This window comes from Vitis riparia, chromosome 1 (assembly GCF_004353265.1).
Source record: "Vitis riparia cultivar Riparia Gloire de Montpellier isolate 1030 chromosome 1, EGFV_Vit.rip_1.0, whole genome shotgun sequence".
NCBI lineage: Eukaryota > Viridiplantae > Streptophyta > Magnoliopsida > Vitales > Vitaceae > Vitis > Vitis riparia.
In genome coordinates this window covers 2,748,662-2,768,011 of record NC_048431.1, presented here as the reverse complement: position 1 = coordinate 2,768,011, position 19,350 = coordinate 2,748,662, and the positions used below count along the sequence as shown (strand labels likewise).

Below are 19,350 nucleotides of genomic sequence, written 5' to 3'. Positions count from 1 at the left end.
AGGGGGTGAGTGGTGTGCCATGGTTTGGCCATCACCCAACATTAGTGACGTATAATTTGTGTCACAATCCAAACGTGACAATTAACAGACACCATATAAGGGGTTTGTTAATGTTGAATAATAATCAATATTATCTTGCAGGTGTCACGCGTTTGATCCCACCAATGGTGGCATCAATTGGTCAAAAACCCCTCAGGACAGCCAGGATTTGGAGGCATGGAGGATAATTTGCTAATTATAAGCATATAAGCCAAAACAATTCTCCATCGGATAGAGAGGGTTTATATATATATATATATGCCCTGTTTGGTGCTCCTCTACTCATCATTTTTCCTGCCCTTAATCATCAAACATCATCAACTTCACTTTCTTTGCTAATGGGGTTAGATTTTTGAAGCTCTTCTTCTCAATGGTCCATCTATTTATCATGGTTTGTCTCTGGGTGTTGTCCATACAAAACCCTTTTACCTTTCTCCTAAACATGACTTTTCAACTCCCTTTTATCATTCTCTATCGATATTTTATTTTTAATTTTTTAATTTTTAAGTTAATCTACCGAAAAGATATTGGTACATTTCCTTTTCAATCGTGTTGCACACACCCTCTGTGAGGCCCTTTTAACCTTACTTATTGGAAAATGGTGATGGATGAGGGTGACGAACACAACTTCATATGTCATGAATGGATTGCCATTGAGATAGTGCCTAGTATGCCCCAAAAGATCTTTTTTTTTTTTTTAAATAAAAAAGAAAAGAAAAGGCATGTGCTCATCTATATCTGTTGCTTTTAATTAACTGGTATATAATCTTTGTGGTTATCTGCTTTTAAAATATTTGGAATATGTGGGGTAGTGGATACTGCCACTTTAGGCCTCTAGAGGAAATTTTCAGTTGGAGATGACTTAAGATTTGTGTCCACCCAACATCACGCCCAAGTCCTATTTCCATCTCCTGCAACATCACCTACTTTAAAATAATAAATTAAAAAAAATGTAACATGTTTGTGACGACACCACAGAATATATAAATGTAATCTTTGATTCCGATTCTTGCTTTTCTGTGGTTTTGGGATTTTGATCCCACATTTTATACACCCTCCCCTTTGACACGGAAGTTGGGACTACGTGTACATTTCAATTTACAACTCATGCATGGTTTAGTTTAATGCAAGGTGGAGAAAATTGTGTCAAGTTTGAAATGTCTGAAGTTTGTGGTGATTATAATATCATGATATTTTTAGAATTTTTTTTTAATATATAGTAAATTTCATTACACCCATGTCTAGATTTAGTTAAATACATTTGAAATTACTTTTAAGTTAAAAATTATTAAGTATTTGGTAAAACTTAACATTTATTATTTGGTGATTTAAATTGATTTTAAGTTAAATTATACTTAAGTTATTAACTTAAAATTTATTAATTAATTTTTATTTTAAGTATTACAATTATTTGATAATTAACGTAATATAAAAAAATGTAGAGTAATAATGAAGATCGTGGAGTTAAAGAGATCATGAGGATAATTAGGATGAATTTAAATAAAAAAGTAAAATAAATATATAAACTTAAGAGCAAATTAATTATTTTTATTTATTACTTAAAATTATTTTTAATTTATCGATTATATTTAATTTATTTAATAATTTAAATTAAGTTATCAAATCATTTTAAGTTATTAAATTGGTTTATCCAGTACCCAATATTAAAATCAAAGTCGTAATTTTTAAAAGACAATATTATTATTTTAAGAGTTATATTAAGTACGAAAATGAGTCAAAAAACAATATTTTTTTCATAAACTATAGGATATTTTAATAAAATTAGTCAAATACATATTAAATTTTAAAAAGTAAAAATTAAAAAGGCGAAAAAAAAAGGGAAAATGAAAAAGAAAAAAAGGGAGGGGGGGTGGTGGGTTGTGTTGGGGGAGTAGGAGTTGGATTATGTGGAAGCTTCTGCCGCGTCAACAACACGCAAATTATTCGAGGGCTTTTGTTTGTTTCTTTTCCTCCAAGACTCCAACTCGTTTGTTCAACACATTCACATTACAACTACGATTTTAATATTAATTAATTAATAAATTAATAATCAGCAAGTATTTTTTAAAAAATAATAAAAATAATTAGAAAAACGAGTGGTACCGGTAAATCTTTGACTGATGCTTGATTGCTTGATCTTCTACCGACGTGGACAAAGACCCACCTTTTCGGGTCAACCCACGTGATATTATGTGCGCCTGCTGTACAACTTCATCTCTAATTTTAATTAATATACTAATCACTATTTAATAAAGTCTATGTCTCTATTGGCTTAACCACGCTCATTTGGGGCACCTCCATTTCTGACCTCCACGTGATCTATCTATCTTTGCCTCGTAATATCTCTTTCATTTTTTCAACTCTCTATGATTCTATTTATGGATTTTTTTTTTCAGCATTTAAGATTTGTTATTATTTTGGACAGGGGGGCTTAATGCAAAATTATAATTATTATTTTTCACTATTTATTCCCTTTTAAATCTAATTACCAATCATTATTATGGAGGACTTTTTCATTCATTTTGCTTCAAAAAAAAAAAAAAAATTGAAAAGTGTATAAATAATTACAAATTTTCGTTAGAAAAAATTTTTTTTTTTGGAGAATTTGTTTGAAAATTATGTTATTTTTAGAATAAATTTAAAATTTTCTAATTATCTTTTAACTATAAAATAACTAAAAATCATTTTGAATAACTATGTGAAGAGTTGATTTTCGGAACTGTTTTTCGTAATATTATCAAATAAAATCTTAATATTTTTTTAACTTACAAAAAATGTTATTTATACTTAATAAACTTTTTATAGTACTAAAAATGAGTGAAAATGTATGGATTTTGTTACTTGTTAAAGGCAAAAACAAAAACCTACCCCCAACCCCAAGCACACCCATTATTGGAAGGGAAATGGTAGTCCAAAAGTTGTAAGCAAGGTATGGAACAAAAGTGGTCAAAAGACTCAAAAAAAAACAGGGAAGCAAGTAGTATTAGAGAAGATTCCATCAAGGAAGGAAAATCAAACCAGTGGGAAGAGCCAGGCCAAACAATTGTTGTAAGGAAGCCAGACAAAAACAATAATGGGGTTTACTTGAGCCACTAGGCAATTAAGTGGGGGCACACCCTACTTGGAAGTTAAGTTGCTTTTGTTGACTAAAGCGCATTAGTGCAAACACCTCCATTGGTCATCCATGGGACCCATCAACATCTGTATGCCACATAACTCTTCCCATTGGTTAAGGGGGTGGTGTCAGAGAGGAGGAAAGAGAGGCTGGCTGCCCTTATAATATAGGGGTGGTGCCTGCTGTGAGTCTGTGAGGTGAGACTTGGGAGGAAAAGGAACAGTTGTCTTCCTCTTTTCCAGCTTCGTTTCACACTGGATGATGTTGCTCCTTTGCAGAAACTGGCTCACCTCACCCTACTATTCTCCTTCTAGATTTCTTCAAGGGACCCACTTCTCAAATCACCAGCACATTTTGTTTGACCTAATCAACAGAGTGCAACTTGGGGGGTGTTTTTTTTTTTTTTTTCCCTAACTGGCTCAATCAAAATCAGTCATGGGGGTGATGGGTACACACTTTATTGCGGTCTGAAAATAAGATCAATGGCAATCTGAAGGAATTTCAATCAATGAGTAATGTTAGAATTGCTTTTGGGAAAACACTGAGCATGTAAACGACTTTTCAAGTTCAGAAAAACAGGGTATTGGTAGTTTTTGGAAAGTATTTCCCCTTCATGATGGGTATTTTGCCATGCCATGAGAGATGGTGTGCTTCAACAATTCGTTGTTGATTCCATTAATTTCAAAAAGTGCTGCCATCACCTAATTTAACATGAATCAACTCATCATTGAAAAGACCCATCCACTTTCTTTTATCTCATATCATTTCATTTCATTTCACCAATGATGATGATCCATCCATGCCCATACAAGTAACCAACCCTTCCTCTGCATCATACCATATACAACTCTAGGAATTTAATCTTTTAGAAACAAACATATAAATTTGTCCTAGTCCTAGGCCTAGTCATAGTCAACACACAATGCTACCATTCAAACACATGTACAAAATCGGATGGAAAGAAAGAGAGAATAAAAAATGGCAAGAAGGTCATCTCTGAAGCCATTTTTTTCCAACTCAAATGGGATCCACACCCATTATAGTAATAGAAGAAGGCACTATATATGTTGCCGACATGGCACGCATAAACCCAAAGCCAAAGGTAGGCTAAGTCAAATAAAAACAGGCCACTTGGGGGAGGGTGATTGTAGTTGGCATTGTACTACAAATAGAGATTGCTTTGTTTTCTTCTGTTGCAGATAAGCATTCAATCTTCCTCACTCAGTCTTCATCAACCCCTTTACTACTTGTTCCACCAGTTGCATTATATTCATATTTTTATATAAAAAATTGATAAGAGAAATTGGATAGGAGTCTTGTGAACGTATATCGAGGTCAATGAAGTCAACAAAATGCCAAGATTTGCAATTTCCTGGTTCTAATACAGTGGACTTTTCCCATTCATCACGCGTTTGTGACATTCATTGTTTTTCAAAGTTGGGGCTCTGCCATGGCTGTTCCTGAATTTGGAAATTATTGCATTGCTCTAGAACACAAAGAAAAAGTCAGCATAGTAGTCCGACTTTGCTGTTTGATTTTAAGGTGAATTGGGATCAAGCTTCACCCACCTTTGTGGGGTCTCTCAACTTCCTAACTTTTCATCATCATTCTCATCTTTTTTTCCTTTTTTTTTTTCACTTTTGGTGGGCGTTTCAACAGTAACATTCCAAGCCCCAATCTGCTCTCCATTAGTTTAATGATAGTATTTGTTGTTCCACAAGACTATGTGGCTGAATTGGCTCCTACCATAAGTGAAAGTCTTAAATAATTGATTGAAATTTGCTTAGCAAATACATTACAACAAGAAGAATCCACTAGTCTTTGACCAATAAGAGAATAGATTCAGTTTCTTTATTTTTTACCTATTTATTTATGGAATTTAAAATTTGAAATTTTGGGTTCATAGTCAAAGGGCGAACACAGAATCGGGAGCTTGGGGGTGGAAATATAACACACAAGCTCTCCAAGCCATTAATTTGTGTATAGTATATACACACTTGCATTAAAGATCCAACAGTGAACCGAGGGATTAATGCCCATTTGCTGGGGTCCAAAACGCAGAGTTAATATTTCTGACTTCAATGATATAAGCCGAACATGAGTTAGGTTGGGTAGGGTCTGGATCTGGGGTACAGTTTTTTTTTTTTTTCCATCAAAACAGGACCCAGTGACCCAGTGACCCATGACCATGAAGAAAGCAGAATAAAAATATTAATAAAATTAACGTGGGTGTGGGGTTCTGATGGTAATCTTCAAAGTCTCTCCTGTTTAAAACCTTCTGACATTTCAGAAAACCAAATGGGAACCATGCGAGATTCCAAGATTAGGCTTGAAATTAATGATAGTCTTCAAGTGGGTGTTTCCGTGCAGGGTCTGAGTAAGAATTTTCTTGCAGATCGAGCCACAGAAATGCATGCCCTAGTCCTTGTTTGGCTCCCGCATGCATTAAATGGGAAAATGCAATCATTTTGACCTTGCATGTTTGTCAAACTACTGAAAATATATTTATTGGGTTTAAAGTTTAATCAAGTATGAATCTGGATCCAAATGTGTTGAATTCCGAAACATAAATGCATCAGTATTTTTCAGTTTCCATAAAGCGCAAGTGTCACACAGTGTTTCTCAGTTTCATATACCAATATGAGGGGAAGCACCTAAAGAGGAATAGGTTAAGCATATTCCAAACTAGAATGGTAGTGATTTCAAATCCAAATCCAGTCTGCAAAAGCATGAGTTCACCTCCACAAAAAGGAAAGAAACATACACTGAATATTTTCGTGTTTCTGCCATCTATTCTTTTATTTATGTATCAACATGTGCACATGTAAAAGAGGTTACAAACAAGCACATGTAGCTAAGCTAAGGACTACGGCAGTGGAGATGGGTCTTCCACTTATTACGACAGAGGCCACCAATGGCATTCCAAAAATGTACTGTTAACTAGAGAAATACAGTGGAGAGCTTGTAAACTTATCTATAATCCAGAGTTCCACCAATCTGTGCATGGAATTGAGATAAGGATCAACGAAACAGAGGGGTAATGGATCTGGGCCCACTAGATATAAATATGTCTGTCATTTACATGCATTGAAACTCAGATTCTGATCATATATTCATCAAATGCTGAAAATTTTGGTATGATACATTGGGGAACATATGACTTTTTTGGTTCATTCAAGAACCCATAAAGGTACATTGCATTTTACAGACAGTGTGGCTTACCAAGACCCCATTCAGGGATGAATTGCTGAAAAAGCCAAACCCATGAAGTCATATTGTTATAAAGCAGTGTTGCCACTCATTGTGTATCTGAATGTTTTGTATTGTTGCGGTTCATGACCTCTCTCTACACCATCTTTGTGATCTAAGGACTGTCAAAATCATTATTCTCCTTTTCAAGAAGACTCTGATCGCAGATTCAAAGTAGATGGGAATCCTTTTGCATGTTGGCTCTCCATTTCAAGGAGCATTAAGGACTTCTGTCTCTGATACTTGTTTCTCTTTGCAGCTAGTGCTGAAAATAAAAAATAAAAAATAAAAAGAACAAAGAGAGTAATCGTAAGTCTCAATGGAGTGACTAGGCACAATGTTCGATTATCTTAGAATGTGAGTGAATCCTGTTCAATTAAAAAACAAAAGCTGGCACTTAAAACTAAGTAATCTAACAGCTAATGTTGCTCCATTTATGGACCCATATCATCCTCAGCTTTTGGGTGCTTAACAGACTAATCATTCCAACCTAATAAAATCCCTGTCACATGCATGTTTGCTATTCTGTTTTCCAATTAAATATATTAAATTAAATTTACTTTTAATTATTTAAAGAAACTAAAAAAATGAAATTTAAAAGATAAAACATTTTAACTTCACTAGGTCTCACCTAGCTAATTAAGACACCTTACCAAATATATATTTGATTCTATCTTATCATGCAGAATGTCATTATCTATATAAATAGAAGTAGATGGAGGGGACCAATCAGGAAGCACACCCCAGATATAAGACCATAAGGGATGTCTTGTAAAGCAATGATGCAATTTTAAAGTACAAGATTTTTTGGGGCTTCATCAGATGGAGACGAGAAAGACAAGGTGGAAGTAGTTCTGGACAACGACAGCATAGTTAGCATTGTTTCTTAGGTGATGTTGTGTACAAAACTACAACATTCATGGGTACCAAGGTGGTCATCGAAGTCTGAACAGATGCTTCCAAATCAACAGAGAACCTGAGGATTATGGAAGCTGATTTTAATTTATGTTTGCTAAATGAATACTGGGTTGAAAGCTTCAGAATTTAATCAATGCACTGCTACTGTACCAAATGAAGATCTATACACGAAGGAAACTTCAGATTTTATATTTCAATGTTCTTTTATGTATTACTATATCCAGGAATTCCAGTTTTTACAGCAAAGGGTAAAAATTTCACACAATTTTTTCCCGAAGAACTTTAATCAAGTGTATCACTAATGAAAATGACTTAGATGCAGAGGAAGAGTGCTAGTGATACAAAATGAGAATATTTGCAATGTGGTGTGTTGTAGCCTATTTAGAGGTCCATAATAGTTTCCAACTCTGGGTTTTAGCGTATTTTACATTTTAAGTTTTGTGGGGTTCAAAGTTCACCTTAAATCTATCATACTATATTATTTGCAGTTCAGAAATTGGGAGAGTATTAGTATTCAAGCAGGTTGAGGAACAAAATCAAGTTAATTGGTGCCATATTTGTGTTTTTTTCATAATTGCAACTTGATTCAGAAAATGATTACTTTGGTGTGTGTCTGCCTGAATGAATTTATCAAATCTTCAGAGAACTATTTTCATTCTTTGGATTCTTCAAGTTGATTTCTTCAACTCAGCTTAAGTGCCAAAGCCATTAAAGCAGTTATCATCACATACTCCAGAAGTTTAAAAGAAAATGCTGCTACGTTTGATTCCCAAGAAAGTACTAAGGAACAAACAAAAAATGGTAAGGAAAATTATCTTTTCATGTTTGGTTTTACTATGGAAAATACGAAAGAAAATAAATATAATTAAAATTTGGTAGAAATTTATGTATTTTCAAATTATTTAATCTTTATGCATAAAAATTAAAATAAGTTAAATAAGTTTGAAATAGCACATAAAAATAATTTACTGACTTCAAATTTATTTTTTATTTCCTTCACTTTTTTCTTTCCTTCTACTTTTCATTTAATTTTCTTTCCTTGGCATTTTTCCTTAAATTTTCTGGGAACTAAACATAGCCTTAGTCTTCATATATTTTATATGAGGATGTTTTCTACTCTTGTGAAGAATTACCTGATTAAAAGCCTAAGGTTAACAACATCTGTATCAGATAATAGGGAAGATTAAATGACAGCACACAAATACAAGCAAATGCAGCAAATAGAACCAGAAGACAGAAGATGGTCTGTATTCCCTTGAGATCAAACTTACACATTAAATCTTGGGGTAGACCAAAGTCATAATCATCATTCCCTCTCCTGATGCAGAATATGTATATCACCAATAGAAGCACACAAAAGATAACCGAACATGCTATGCCGATTCCAATTTTACCACCAGTGGATAAGCTGCCATGGTCCCAGAACAAAGGACATGATGGCAGAGGTGAAACACCACACAAGCCTTTGTTACCAGAGAGACTGGACATGAAAAATTGAGCTCATTAATAAAGAGAAATGACAATGAAAAAAACTGTGCTTTCAAAAGATTTATAGAAGAACCAATATTGCTACAGTAGCATCAGGTGCAGATAAAATGATACTGCATTCATTCCTTAATTGATACCATTTGCACTGCCTCTAGCATTGCAGAAGATATAACACATGTTGATCATGATTGTCATTTTATATAGTCACAGACTTTTTTCCATAGTGCTACTACTATAATGCTTATGTTAACCCCATTTGGATTTGTTTACAAACAACCATGATGTGTATACAAAGTATTCAGGCCAAACTTTCATACATTTTCTAATTAATGCCCTTTAGTATGGAAAGGTGTTTCAGTTTCACTATATATAAATTAGAAAATCCATTTTCAAGTTAATTTTATAGATCACTGGGTTCAAATGTAAATGGAGAATGTTGTCTATGAGGGAATGATAGGACAAGAAGAAAGACATTTCAAATTAGGTCCCTCCACAGAATCACAAGTTTCAATAGCTGGCTGGGTTTCCAAGGTCTTGACACTGAGAAGCAGTTCAGCAGGAATAACATAGGATCTAGAGTGAGAAACATAAACAATCAGGATTCAGAAATAAGGAATATAGGGAGGCAAACCATTCTTTCCCACCATTAGTCATGATCCTAGGATGCTTAACTCTAAGAAAAAAGTAAATGGAAAGGAAAATATTGTGTAGATTTAGAAGCCTTCAAGATCTCAGAAAAATAAGGCATTATTATTAATAGAGTCAAATTTTACAGGGAAAAAGGAAAATTGGAGATTTATTGGTTTTGATAAGAGAGGACTGGGTTTGATTGATATTTAGATAGAAGGTAAAATGTAATTGATGTTAGAAGGAAGGGTAGAGAGGGATGATGTGGCAATAACTAATTTTTTTTAATATTGATTAAATTAAGAAATATAGAAGATGACCAAGAATTGGAAGTTTCTGGTAGCTAGTGGCTACATGAGAAACAAGAAAGGTGTCAGCAGAGGACTAATTTGAGGTTAGAAAAATATGAGTGTCTTGGTCTCCATGAGGGAAAAGAAAAAGAGAAGAAATATGACAAAAAGGGATGCACAACATTTCAGCATTTATTAGAGGTGCAACTTGGGTGAGTTGGCCCGACTCAACCCTAACCCAACCCGAAATTTGGGTGGGCTTGGACAAAATAGTTTCAATACTTGGGTTGAGTTTGTGTTAAGTTTTTTCAATCCGAACTCAATTTGGATTGGGCTTAGGCCAAGGTTCAACAACCTAAGCCTAACCTGATTTAATGTTTTTATAAGATTTATAATATTTATTATCTTGTCTAATAATATTTATTTTCTTTTTAGATTTTTAAGAAAAGCATCAAATTATAATTATATTATATTCTTTTTCACTTTTTTAGAAAGATATATAAGTTTATTTTTATTTTTTTTGTTGCTATTTTGAAATTGTCTTGTTTACTATTTAAATTTTGGTATAAATAAATAAAAAAAGTTCTCTAAAAAACACTAGGGATTGATTTTGAATAATGTAACCCAATCAACTCGACTAAATCTAATTCAACCAAGCCAAGTTTAACCCAACCAAATTCAATCCGAGTACAGAAAAATGAGGTTGAGCTGGGCTTGGGTTAAATACATTGGGTTAGAGGTAGGGTTGGATTGATTGTTTCTAAATTCGGGTTGGGTTCTGTTTAGCCATCAACCTGACCAACACGCCCAAGTTGCAACCCTAGCATTTATTAAGGTTTTCTTTGATGGATTCATCTCTCTGATGATAGAATTACATGAACAAATAACCAAAAAATACATATTCAGAAAAGCTTTGATAGATTTCTCCTCCCTACATACAATAATAAAATTGCATACAAATTTTTTAGCAAGCATTTTCAAAGCCAATTATAAACCATGCATTAACCTTATTGAAAGTGTAGCTTATGTTGGGAGACACAACTTTGAGAATATTTTCCTAGAGAACAATCATTATCCAGAGAAAGTTAAATAGTAATCAGGAACCTTACATTTTATGTTTTGAAATATTACTTTTGGAAAAAATAAAAAATAAAATACAATAAAATAAAAAAACCACAAAGGTTTTGAAGGACGATAGAATAAGGCAGCACTGATAATTTGGTAGAATTGACAAGAGGAAACAACACCTGGTAAGTGAGGCTTAAAAGTAGACTGCAAGAAAGTGTGAAACCTTCATTTTCAGGTTGACATGGATAACAAAGTGAAGACCAGAGGTAAATTGAAGCATCCTAGAAAGATCACTCAAGATGTCAATAACATGGTGAAGAAAGAAGATCCAATGCAGGGAAAATAGTAGACCACATGTCGAGATTGGAAGTGGAGGGGGTAATTCCAGAGGCAGAAAAGGTGATGGGGGACAAAGTGTGGCATTCTAGCAAATATCCAGTGTAAGAAATGGGGATAGGTGGATGCACTGTGATTGCTTACCTTTTAGAAAGGGAGGCATGGCTGGAAAGACCTTTTTCAGAAGAGTGTGGAGGGCTGTCAATAAACTATAAGGAGCCAAAGCATTGGAACGAATCGACATGAATGACTTCTAGTAAATCAATTTTTGAGGAAGATTATAAATAAGGATCACAGAAAAGTTCTAACAGCAAAGTTTGATGTAGACCTTCCTTCCAACCAGAGTCTTTATTTATGTAATATGTACAAAAATTGTATTTACAATATCAACCCCCAGCCCGCCCCCCACCCCATTTTATGATTTGAATTTCATGAGGTCATGTTTAATAATACATTTTTAACTACTATAATGGCATTGATAAGAAGTTTCCACAACTTTGGTTCAAAACATTTCAAAGTTCAGTAAAAGTAACTAGTTGAATTCCTACTTGAAGAAAATTAACTTTCTAAATATAAATTAATGTTCCCTAAGTTTTGTCATTATTAGTTATAAGCCATGTGATCTGCAAAATGCAAAAAATCAAATATTGAATTTCTAAGCCAGGCTTCCAAATGTAAACCATCAGATCTTTTATAGCTACTCATCAGACTAGCAGTAGGCAACAGAAGAGAATAATACAAGCAACAGAGTTTTTTCCCCGAAAGCCTTGAATAAAAAAACTAAACAAAGACTAACTAAAGCCAGCAAAATTAAAGTAGGACGTACTCAATAGATCCACCATGTACACCGACTGAAAAAAGTTTGTCTGGTACCTTCCCTTCCAATAAATTATCATTCAATAGCCTGATATAGGAGAAAAAAATATATTAACAAAGCAGAATCAATATATGAAATGAAAAAAGAAAAGATAATCTAAAAATATTTATGTTCAATTAATATGCAATGCTTTACTTAATTGTAAAGCATGCCCTTTATCCAGCCTCTTCAGGGTTAAATTAGATAGCTCATTCCTTTTTTTCCGTCTGGATGGTCAACAGTTTTTATTTTCAATACAAGTGGAAAACTTGAGAGAATGTCAGCAGAGAATCAGCCAGAAATGAATCAATGAGTGATGGTATATCTGTCTTTTTATTTACTTATTTTTTGGTAGTTACTGTTATACATGAACTTCTGACTGCAATAATCCCAACTAGTCTAGTTTATCCAGTGATTCAGCTCTTGATGGAAATCCTGCTGGTAGAGTATATAAAAGCATACACCATGGTGGAGATACCTATTTTATCCAAATATGGAACTAAGAAACCAAAGGAGCACTAACAGGTACAAGCATATCACTTACACAAGCTGCAGATTTGAAGAAGCTAGACTTTCTGGTATGGACCCAGTTAACTGATTATTTGACAAATCCCTGCAAAGGCAATAAGAAAAATCATTAAGCCCTTGAGGCTTCACTCAACTGGTAAAGGCCTGGGGTGGACTTGTGGGAGGCTCCAGGTTCAAGTCCCAATGAGGACCAAAAAAAGAAAGAAAAAAAAAAAAACACCTATATAAACAAAAAAAGGACAATAAGAAAACCATAGAGATCTCATGGTGGTGTCCAGCAGACCAGGAATAGAGTGAAATAAGCTAAAGCCCCAAACAAAGAGGAAACAAATTGACAATTCATTTATCATTCCAATTTAAAGTATCAGTCAATCAAATAATAGATGGTAATTGGGTTGGTTTGAAAATAAATGAGTTGTTAGTTGTAGAATATTAGAGCCATTTTTTTCATTTATTTTTTTGCTAGTTCCATAGATAAAAAGCCTACTTTCTTACAATTACAAGGTTCATTTAAATATGAAATTGAATCTTGGAAATATGACATCCAATTTTTTTAACTACCTAAAGTTTGAATAAGTTTCAAAATCAAGAAATCTATGCCCCTAAAGCAAAATAGGATTAAAGGAAGAACAATAGAACCAGAGCAACCTACAAAAATGAAATGTCCCTCTATAACCAAAAATCAAGCTATTTGACGCAGATTTGAAATGTTCGTTTGTGCATGTGACAGTGTGTTTGTTTCAATAGAACTGTGACCATGGACCAATTATTTTGAAGAGAAAAAGCGATTTTAAAGCTTAAGTAAAATTGCAAAAAGTATGTAAACTTTTTTAATTAAGAAATGAAAAGTGATCCTCAATGAAAACCATCCAACAAGAAGTCAATGGAGATTCCAATACAAATAAAATAATATAGAAATTGGACCAAAAGTATGTGCTATTAGAAACCTGCAATACTTACAATCTTGCAAGAGACTCTTGACCAAGCCCAGATGGTAGAGTACCTTCCAAAAAATTGGAACTCAGGTTTCTGTAAGAAAAAAAAAAAGGACATTTCTAAATGGTTAAACCAATCCATAAAAGAACATATTAACATGAATATACACCACAAATATAAATTGAGTAAATAGACCTTTAATACAACGAACAAAAAAAAAAAAATCAACTTAAAATCAAAAAATTAAATAAAAATAATAATACAAATGAAAATTAATATTAATATGGAACTCTTTAAAATACAGAAAAATGACCATTAGTAATTTCCATATATTTCCGATATGATCATCAACCATCTTCATATTTTGCTGGCTTAGGCGCTATAGAATTACACATCTCTTTATTTGGATTAAGTTGGGGCATACTATGGTCAATGATAGACATTCATATAGAATAGCAAAATGAGATGAATATCCCTAATTGAGCAAAGATATAAAGATAATCCCTCCACATCTTTTTGGTTCTGTGCAGGAGTAGAAACATCAAATCTCTACGCAGCTTGAAGTTAGTGATGATAAAATCCTTGTATTTTTGGGCTAATTATGGAGGGGAAGAAGGCCTTTCTTTCCTCTTAATTAAAAAAGAAAAAGGAAAAAAATTTAAGCTTTTTTGTACCGATTAAGATAGTGAGGTACTGGTTGCATTAAGGTACGTTCATCTCAGGTCTTTGCTAAACTCCTTATGTATTGAGTGTTTTTCCCTTCTTTTCTATGAAGATAACCGAAAGCAAAAAAGAGAAAACAAAAGGTTCATCTACTCAAGAAAAGACCATGCAACCAAAAATGAAGAATAGAGAGAGAAGCAAATGTGTTCCCTTGCAGTTAGAGGTAGCAATAATTCAGATAGATTGGGAATGTCCATTTAGAAGTATCAACAGGCAGGGATAACATGGGGTATCAACATGTGATGGAAGTGCCCCACCAACTGCATCTAGAACAACATACTTTTTGTTAGATCAAACTTTGACCATCTCATTTGAAAACCAACCAGTGTTCAAAAGAGTAGGTCAAACCTTATGGCATTTGACATCACAACCTGTGGGTGTATTCTAGGAGGCATTAACATAAGCATACATCAATCACTAAATTATACAAACATCTAGAACAACATAATTTTTTGGATCAGGCTTTGACCATCCCATCTGAAAATCAATTGGTGTTCAAAAAAGATAGATTAAACCTTATGGCGTTTGACATCACATCCTGCAGGCATAATCTAAGAGCCATCATTCAAGTGCCTCTCCAATTGCTAGCAATGGAGTCGTGCTAAACATATGCATACATCAGCTACAAAATTATAAAAGCATCTAGAACAACATACTTTTTTTTGGATCGGGTTTTGAGCATCTCATTTAAAAACCAATTGGTGTTCAATTAGGGTAGATCAAATTTTTTGTTAGATCGGACTTGACCATCTCATCTGAAAACTAATTGGTATTCAATGGTAGGTCAAACCTTATGGCATTTGACATCACATCTTGTGGGCCTATTCTAAGAGTCGTCTTTTAGGTGACCCATTATCACACCTTGTGAGCCTATTCTAAAAGTCATCATTCAAGTGATCCAATTTTATACCTCATAGGCTGGGCCTATTCTAAGAGACATAATTTAGGTGACCCATCCCCAAGTTTAAGTGGCATTGTTATATCCCAATAATCCATCCCCCAACATGAAACTCCCATGATTCAAACTCATGACCCTTGGCTTTGATACCCACTTGTTGGAAGTGGCTTTGACCATCTCATCTGAAAACTAATTGTTGTCCAATGAGGGTTGGTCAAACCTTTTATAGCACTCGACATCACACCCTGTAAACCTATTCTAAGAGCTATCATTCGGGCGTCCCATCCCGGGGCTTAAGAGTAACATTCTTGCACCCCAACACTTTTGTTTGGTTTGTAAGTATTATATCATAAGACACATTATTTCCTATCACAACAAAAGCAACTCTTTTCTCAGTATGCATAAGTTATATGCTCAATGAAAAACAGTAAATGGACAAGAAGTTAATTGAGATACTTACAAGCTTACTAAATTTGACAAATGTACAATTTGATCACTAATAAAACCTTTCAAGCCTTGACTTCCCAGATCTCTGTAAAAGTAAATATACATAAGTATTATGGCATGGCATGTAATCTTGGAGACAATAAAGTAAAGAAAGAAGGAAAAAAAAAAAAAGCAAACACACAGATACTGACATGAAGAGAAGAAAAAAAAAAACCACTACCGTGATTAACTAATGGTGCCGATGCTAACAAGTACAGCTTATGGTGTGATATTATAGTAAGATGCAATACTACATCCTCCTATAAAAAGATCTTGTCAATGATAGAATACAACTCTTTAAAAGCAATGAAAATATTTCTTACTTAAAAATATATATAAATAAATAAATAAAACCATAAATCAGCAAAATGCAAAAGGAATAGAAATGTAACTGCTGGGAAAATCATAATGAAATAAAGAAAAGAAAAATAAATTGAAGTACTATAAGACACCTCATGATGCATATTAAGTTCAAGTATTGTGTTTAAAGATCAAGTGCAACTTGTCAGGTTTCCTTGAACTAGTAAACTAGGTTTCTCTAGTGAAAAAGTGCTAGGTGAATAGTGATATAACCATCAGATTTAATATATAAAATCTTTTCAGCTTCACTGTTTTCGAATCTTCTACCTGAATCATATCTATAAATAACCATTTAAATGTATTCCACGCTCTCAGACATTAGTGATAAAATATGGTTAAAGAGAAGAAAGTGCTTACATTTGAGATACCACAAGGGCAGTTTCTTTCTTGTTGGGATGGCAAGTAACACCCTCCCAAGCATCCCAATTAGTAGGAGCACAAGGATCACCATTCCAACCCATTCTAGCCGGAATACGAAGAGATTCTTTCAATGCTCTCATAGCAATCACTGGAGAAACATGCCCAATAATTAAACCACACATCACATTGCAAAATAAAGGGTTTCCCACATTATTAGGACCCATTGGTTTCACATTGACAAAATACATATAGAAATTTCTAGGCATTTTGAAGAGGACAGCAGCAACAAAAATTTTATCAAAACTTGTCAATCGATATCATTTTGTTTCATTTGTAAAAAAGAATGCAAATGAAAATTTTCAAAAAATTAGTATCTCCCATTTCCAGAAATCAAGGACATGTGTTTAGAGAAAATTTTCTAAAAATACAACAGGTTTCTTTTTCATTTTTTTTAACAGTCAGAAAAACAGTTCTTTTAGAAAAATACAAAATATGCACAATGTTTATTTACTTATTCAATTATATGCCAATAAATCAATCACGGAAAAAGTCATGTACCTACTATTCTTGTTTTCTCTATGCTAATCATTCCTAGGGCAACAGCCAAATGATTAAAACATGAAATCAAATTCTCAAGCCCGAAGGACATGTGTCAATATACCTTGATCAGGCACCGTTGAAAGATCCGCCGGAATCAGAGCATAATTCTCAAGCCCACTAAGTATAGGAGCACCAACAACAGGCACAAGCTTCACAGTCAATAGAGTATTACTCAAATTCTTCACAACATAATGCCAATTATCTGCAGCAAAACCCCCAACCCGCTGGTAAACATCAATCCTAGTCACATTATTCCCATTTATCACCACTTCGAAAACCCTCTTCCCAGCCGCATTTACACTCGCATCAATCTCCGCAAAATGAAACCACAACAAGTAATCCAATTTCGCATCAACCTGCAATTCATACTCTAATGCCCCATTTCCCGTAACCGTAACGGCCGACTGATACAATCGCATCGGAAAATAATTAGGTAATTTATTCGTATTAGCTATACTTTTCGAAGTCAATAAACGCTTAATATTTGAATTCTTTGCTCGAAATTCTTCATCGGACTGCCAGGACCGGCCAAAGAAATCGGTATCGTTGCTGAACCCCGGCCCCCATTGGTCCGAGCCGCAAGTTAACCGTCCATAATTAACCAGAATCTGATCGGTACCAATTGTGGCAGAATCGTAAGAGTACGCATCGATCTGGATGATTTCGAGCGAGCCGATTACCGGAGGATCGGTTGCAATGCTGTAGAAACAGACGTCGGCCTCGCCGTCGTTGACGTATACGAAAAGATCGGAGTAGGCCCCGTGTTGGCTGACCTCCTCCGGCCACGGCGACCGCCAGCTGAATACTAGGGTTCCCTCCACTGACAAGTCAAAGCTCGGAGAATGCGACTTCCCGTCATAGTTGTCGTACACCGTAAACGTGCGCACGTAGTACCGTCCATTCGGGAGATTGACTATATAACAATTCTTCTTCCCTGACGAGAGAGGGAAGAATCGGATGGTCTTCTCTTGGAGCGGATGGAAGTGGAGAGGCTCGGAAACCAGGCCGGTGGAACCACCGGTGTAGTTGCGGTCGGAGAGCCAAGTCCTGTTAAACTGGTCGACGGAATTGGTGGAGCCGCCGCAGTCAATGTTGTAAGAAACATCTGCACTAAAAAAACCACGGTTAGTTACAGTTAAAAAGTTAGTTAAACAAAGCTAATCAAATATGACTTACTGAATGGATATTGAACTTCAGAGGATGACAATGGCGAGAAGAGGATTGGGAGAATGAAGAAGAAGACCGCGAAAGCCAACATGTTCTTACTCCAACTTTTCGGACATAGAGTCAGAGAGAGTAAAGGCAATATAGATAGAAGAAGAAAAAAATGTCTAGAAAGAGAGAGTGGCGAAATTAGCGGGGAAAATGAAGACCGATTGAGACCATTCCCAATTTCACTGGGGGCGCTCTGGATTCTCTACAATTGCAATTGCCCAGTGAAGTACATGAGAAGAAGGTCCGTTTGGATGCGGATCGATCTGGGCCTTGTTGTGAATTGTGATTGTTGGTCGCCAATATTTCCCTTCCCAATCCAATAGGATCCCGCCACGTCGACACGAAAAGAGGAAGGCGATGTGCCCATTTAATGAGGAGTGGAGCCAAGTGCAAGAGCTGACCCTAAAAATGATATGGAAGTGGCCTGAGTGGGATCAGATAAACTACACAGCAGAGGCATACGTCACCGTGATTCTAGGTGATGTAGCAGTGCAATGAGTCCAGTGCGTGGTGGGCATGCAGGGGTGCTGTGATTTAATGACGGTTAGTTTTACAATCAAAGCGAGTCAATGTGCGAAGAGTACAGTTGAGGAAAAGGGTTCCATAAACGTGCCACTGAGCTGGCGTAGAAGCGAACTCCTTCCATGATACCCCAGGCCAGCATTACAATTCTACCGTTAAGAGCGTTGGTTCTTTTTCAATTTCAACCCTTCATTCATGAGTATCAGGAAAATTAGAATAAAAAGGCAAAATCGAAATATCATCCTAAGAGGGATGGCCCATAATGGATATATATAGAAAAATTTTATTTTTATTTTTATTTTCTCAAAATTTTAAATTTTTTTATTAATATAAAAAAGAATTATTGGAAAGTGCCAAAATTATAATAAATGAAAAAAAAAGTGATTAGACATGTAACATCGATCTAAAATCTAAATTGAAATGTGAGTGGAGTTTGGACAAATATTTAGCCGTGGTGCCAGGATTTCAACGCCATGTCACCTTTTCGCATAGTGCGATGTGGACACGGGAGCGACACATGGACTACTGTCCAAATAAGCATACACCCGTGACGTGCGTTCGTCCATGCTTTGTTCTCTTCCTACATGTTGTCTTCTTCTATGGGAACCCGCTTTCATTTCTTAATTTTAAAAACGACGTCTGACAGGAAGGACAGGAAGGAATATTTTGCAGCTCACACATAGAGAGACAGCCTCCTCGATTTTTAAATCTTTTCTTCTTCTAAACTATACTGTAA

General features: G+C 34.9%; 1 protein-coding gene across 1 annotated transcript; it reads right to left on the bottom strand.

The window, feature by feature from the left end:
* Positions 1–6,175: 6,175 nt before the first annotated feature.
* On the bottom strand, positions 6,176–18,342 carry LOC117922290 (receptor-like protein 4). The gene is made up of 9 exons (XM_034840372.1): positions 18,054–18,342; positions 16,939–17,982; positions 16,275–16,425; positions 15,532–15,603; positions 13,475–13,543; positions 12,531–12,599; positions 11,957–12,034; positions 8,593–8,801; positions 6,176–6,668 (listed from the first exon to the last, which is right to left on the bottom strand). Exons 1-9 carry the CDS (start codon positions 18,133–18,135, stop codon positions 6,550–6,552), a joined length of 1,893 nt encoding a protein of 630 aa, XP_034696263.1. The 5' UTR covers positions 18,136–18,342; the 3' UTR covers positions 6,176–6,549.
* Between the last annotated feature and the right edge of the window lie 1,008 nt (positions 18,343–19,350).

What these genes read in the sequence shown, in the direction of transcription:
- LOC117922290 (XM_034840372.1), bottom strand. Translation starts at nt 18,135, where the DNA reads ATGTTGGCTTTCGCGGTCTTCTTCTTCATTCTCCCAATCCTCTTCTCG. An exon ending in TTCAACGGTGCCTGATCAAG is followed by an intron (nt 16,426 to 16,938) that starts GTATATTGACAC and finishes ATGTTTCTCCAG; the next exon opens with TGATTGCTATGAGAGCATTG. An exon ending in GTACATGGTGGATCTATTGA is followed by an intron (nt 8,802 to 11,956) that starts GTACGTCCTACT and finishes TTTCATGTCCAG; the next exon opens with TCTCTCTGGTAACAAAGGCT.